This window comes from Penaeus monodon, chromosome 39 (genome assembly GCF_015228065.2).
Source record: "Penaeus monodon isolate SGIC_2016 chromosome 39, NSTDA_Pmon_1, whole genome shotgun sequence".
Taxonomy (NCBI): domain Eukaryota; kingdom Metazoa; phylum Arthropoda; class Malacostraca; order Decapoda; family Penaeidae; genus Penaeus; species Penaeus monodon.
Window position 1 is genome coordinate 11022292 of NC_051424.1, and position 5047 is coordinate 11027338.

Sequence of the window (5047 nt, forward strand, 5' to 3'; positions counted from 1 at the left end):
ATATTCCCTTTCTAGCAGTGTTGAGCTGAACGGTTTCGGGATCCCCTTCCCTTCTGGACGAGTCGACCCCCTTTTCCTGTGAAGGGGAGGGGGCAGGGGTTGCTGCAGCCGGCAGGGGCCAGGGTGCGTCGCTCATCCTACATTTTCTCTCAGAAAGTGCAGAATTAAAGCCATAATCAAGAGACCGATCATAGAGGCCACGTCTGATGGCCGAGATCTTTCCCTGCCTCCACCTCTCCTTCCTCCCCTCCTTCCCTCCTCCCCTTATTCCTCCCTCCTCTTCTTCCTCCCCTCCTCCTCTTATTCCTCCCTTCTCTTTTTCCTCTCCCCCTCCTTTCCACCCACCTTCCTCTTTCCATCCACCTTCACCATCTTTACTCCCTTTTCTCTCGCGTCTCTTTTCACTCTTCCCTTCCCTTCCTTTCTTACGCTTCCCCAGCTTCTAACTTTTTCATCCTTCTCTCCTTTCGCTCTCCCACGTTTCTCCTTTCTCATTCTACCCTTCTTTCTCCCTTCCCTTTCCTTCCCTTGCCATTCCCTCTTCCTTTTTCCTTGTTCTCTTCCTTACCTTCGTTATCTCCACCTCTTCGTTTCCTTACTTTTCCTTCCCCTCCCTCTCTCCCCTCCTTTCACTCACTCCCCGCCCTCCCTTCCTTTCCCTCTTCCCTCCCTCCCTTCCTCTCTTCCCTCCCTCCCTTCCTCTCTTCCCTCCCTCCCTTCCTCTCTTCCCTCCCTCCCTTCCTCTCTTCCCTCCCTCCCTTCCTCTCTTCCCTCCCTCCCTCAATTACCAACAAATTCCATCGTTGGTTCGATTCTTTTTATGTTGGATTTGCATGTTTTATGCGGATTTTATTTGTTTGTTTATCTGTTCTATTTCTCCCTGCGAGACCATGGGGGTGATTTGGCTGCATTGGATTTATAAATGTGTTACATGGCTTTTATAAATGTTATTACTCACGCACGCTCACAAGCATAAAAGCACGCGCGCACGAGTAAAAGTACACGCGCATGTACACATCAACAGGCGCGGGCGCACTCACACACGCGCGAGCGCAGACACATGCCCACGCACACGCACACCCATGAAAACGCACAAACGCACACACACACGCGCGCGCGCACACACACACACACACACACATACACACACGCGCGCGCACGCACGCACGCACACACACACACACACACACACACACACACACACACACACACACACACACACACACACACACACACACACACACACGCACGCACGCACACACGTCTGCCAAACAAACTTCCGTTGATAGACATTTTCCAGCTAATTGCCTCGCCTGCGGTGAAATCCAAGTTATCCCGTTCGTTTAAAAATGCACCGCCAGGCCCGCGAGGAGCCCGGCCTCACCGTGCGGAGTCTGGCGTGGTTGGGCGTGCTGCCATCTGACCTGCCGGCGCTTCAGCTGCCCGCCCACGCCCTCTTGCCCCTCACGCCCACGGACCACGGGAAGCTGGCTACGCTCGCTGCCCACCCGCTTGTCTCGAAGTGCCCGGCATGGCTGCACCAGGTGAGACAGCGGCTGGTGCATGCGAGAGAGGCGGGGGAGGTCTTGACGTCAAAGTAGAAAATCTGATTTAATCCTGGAGCACATGACGCTTGTGTCTAGACAAAAACTCTTTAATAATTCCGAATCAGATCCTAATGCATCACGTATCTCCCTTTCCCTGTCAGATTCACGAGCAGCAGAAATCAGGCTACAAAGCGGAGATCCAGAGCCTGACTCACATCGCGCACGACTACCTCACGTCCTCCTACATCCCGACCAAGATCAGACAAGGAGGCTGGATCACATAGCTTTTTGGCAATCCTTTATCCTTCTGCCTATCTCCTCCACGCTCCTTATCATCTGCGTCGCTCGTCGCCAACGTTCTACTTGTGCGTTATCTTTACGCGTTTCTTTTCTCTCCTGTTTGTATCTTTCTCTTTTTCTCTTATTCTTTCTTGCTGCACTTCTTGCCCCCATCTTCAGCAATTACCCTCGACCATGCACCGTACTCACAATAAATCTTGGTGTCTCTCTTCACCCGTCGTGGTCACTTACCGCCAGCAGCGTAGAGAGGAGGACGCGAAAGGCCGCGTCTCCCTCGTGGCCCCTAAGCACTCCTCCTCCCGCGCCTTCCCCGGCACAAGGCGGGATCTTGCATCTTGTGAGCTAAGTGGCTTCTATTAGCTCCATCAGCGTGTGCGGAGGCCCCGGGCGGCTGTACTTCCCTCAGGCACCCCGGCCAACTCTGAGGGAGGTGTGAGGAAGGGAAGACGGATTAATGGGCGGAGGGAAAGGGGAACAGCTGAAACATACATTCCTAATGCCAGAGTCGGGTGGGCGCAGAGGCAAATGATAAAGACAAAGGTGGCCCGGAAGAACATGAAATCGGAGCATGGAGGAGATGTAGGAGGAGGAGAAGAAGAAAAAGAAGAAGAAGAAGGAGAAGGAGCATCCTGAGTCCGCGGGGTGATTGATCGGGTGACACCGGGAAGGGGGAACAGATAACCCAGAAAAGAAAGTCGATAAGAGAGGGAAAATGAGGACGGATGATGGAAGGAGCTGAGACAGTTTATTGGAGGAGATAGATGTTGAGAGAGATTGTGACGGAGACCGCGGAAGATGCTTCTTGTGATTGGCGGAAGATATTGATTCACAAGATTTTGATTGTAAGCGATTCTGCACGTGGGAGAACGGGGATGCTTAATGGCTAAGAACAGGGGGGACTGCAGAGTGTGCAATACACATAGAAGGACCAAGTAGCCGAAGGCAGGAAATGTGCCGAAATTTCCTTAAATGCTCCATTTCCGAGATGGACCCGCCTGACTGCTCTTAATTTGAGGGTTCATTTGTTTGTATATTGTTTCATATGGAGGTATGAAAGAGGAAAGAACAAGGAATGTTCGCTGTTCACGGATTAAATGCAGTGCGTACAAAGGGTTCATTATCTTCCAGGTCAGAATCATATTAAAACTGAATAAATATTCGCAGCAGAGGAATAGGTACGCTTTAGGATTTACCACGGCTTCTCCTTCTTGATTTGTTGCAGCGATGAACAGAAAGAATGCATTACGCTCTGCAAATTTATTATTTCGGTGTAATATTCTGCTTGATGAATCTGCAGCGAGATAATCAAGAATCAGTTTGATTTTTCGTTCTTTTTTCTTTTAAATATTGCCATAGTTCAGTTTTTTTTTTTGTACTGAGTGATTTTTTTACGAAGCGATAGAACGGAAATCCATCATCGGCTTTTGTCACCAATGATAGACTAGTATAGATTTTGCTCATGAATATTAAGTGGTGTTTCCAAAGTTCCCCGGGATATCGTCTATCGCTTAATAGAATCTCCAAGCCATAAGTTGAGTCCCGAGTCTGAATAGTTAACGAGATAACCAGTAGGCAAAGTATGTGTCTTTCATCATTTCGTGATGTTGATTGAATTACCGGATCTGCAGATTGGCAGATTTTTTCTTTTTCTTTTTTTTTTTTTTTGGAGGGGGGGGTCACGCTACATTGACTTGGAAAATGTTCTGTCATTTACAACGACAGACTGTATATGAATTTCAGTGTAAATTGGTTTGATATTAGAGCTTCGATGAATCCGTTTATTTGTGATGAAGGAATAATTATAATTGCTGACACTGCAAATGTCTTTCTGTTTTACCTCCAGCATGCTATTCTAATGTTTATGTGTATCGATTCGAGCATCGTATTATATATATATATATATATATATATATATATATATATATATATATATATATATTATATATATATATATGATATAATATAATACACGCACACCACACACACACAACACACACACACACACACACACACCACACACACACACACACACACACACACACACACACACACACACACACACACACACACATACACATACATATGTGTGTGTGGTGTGTGTACTCTCTCTCTTATTATTATTGTTATTATCATTATTACTGGTTTCCTTGTGCATTTATGTTCAGGGCGTTTTGTGATATCACGAACGTCACATGGGATTAAATCGATTCCGGTCTAAAGTTGATCAGACTCGTGTGTTGTAGCGTGTCTAAACGTCTTATGGTCAGTCGTCATAACATTTCTGAAGACTCACTTTGTGGCTGGATAGTCAGCTGGCGGGGAAGAGAGAAAGAAAGAAAGGAAAAAAACTTGTTTTTTTTATTTATCTATTTGTTTATTATTATTTTTTAGATCCAGGCAGTGTGACACAAATGAAATTTCTTTAGGGAAATCTTTTATGTCTTTAGTTTTCTAAGTAATTACAACTTGCCTGACGAAGTCTTGGACGCGCGTTGTGGCTATAACTTATTTTTTTATATAGTTTTTCCTCTCAGATGTACAGGCGAATTTTATTATGAAACACATGCAAAAGAGAGAGAGAGAGAGAGAGAGAGAGAGAGAGAGAGAGCGAGAGAGAGAGAGAGAGAGCGACTGGGGGAGGGGAAGAGAGTGGAATGAAGCTCAACGGCACAAAGATATGAAGAAATGTCGACGAAAATCTTAACTGAAAACAACAACAGCAGCCAGAAGTTCGAGCACCAAAAGGACGGTGAAATGTTTTGAGCAGACTTCGCCTCGGGGACTTCGCCTGCCTCAGTTTCAAAATCGGGACTAATTAGAAATTCCCACTCTTTTCATTCTGACCCGCTGATTTTTTTCACCGCTATTAACTACTTGAATGATCTCGGAAACTCAAACAAAAGCGAAGCGAAGCAATTGAAAAGGGGGGAAACAATTAAGAAAATAATCAACGCAAACATACTGGAAGATAAACAGCTCGAGATTGTTAAAACTTTTCCGGCGTTGACATGTGCAGTATCTCAAACACCGCGGACCTCTCCTCCAGAGTTATAATGAAAGCCATGGCGGTTGTCATCGAAAGCCATCCCACTCGTACTGCGGTCGGCTATTTCGTTTGCTTCCGTACCTGTGGTGAAAGTGTGGGCCCAGAAGGAAAAAAAACGTTAGTTTAAGGGTCGGGTTTGTGTTACACATTTGTG

General features: G+C 46.4%; 1 protein-coding gene across 1 annotated transcript in view; it reads left to right on the top strand.

Annotated features, from left to right (window-relative positions):
- LOC119597244 (meiotic recombination protein SPO11-like) overlaps positions 1 to 3724 on the top strand; it is a 41520-nt gene extending 37796 nt beyond the window's left edge. Inside the window, exons 6-7 of the mRNA XM_037946777.1 lie at positions 1362 to 1544; positions 1709 to 3724. Of these exons, the coding sequence (XP_037802705.1) occupies positions 1362 to 1544; positions 1709 to 1831 (306 nt within the window). The 3' untranslated portion in view covers positions 1832 to 3724. The remainder of the gene's footprint in view (positions 1 to 1361; positions 1545 to 1708) is intronic.
- The last annotated feature ends 1323 nt before the right edge of the window (positions 3725 to 5047 follow it).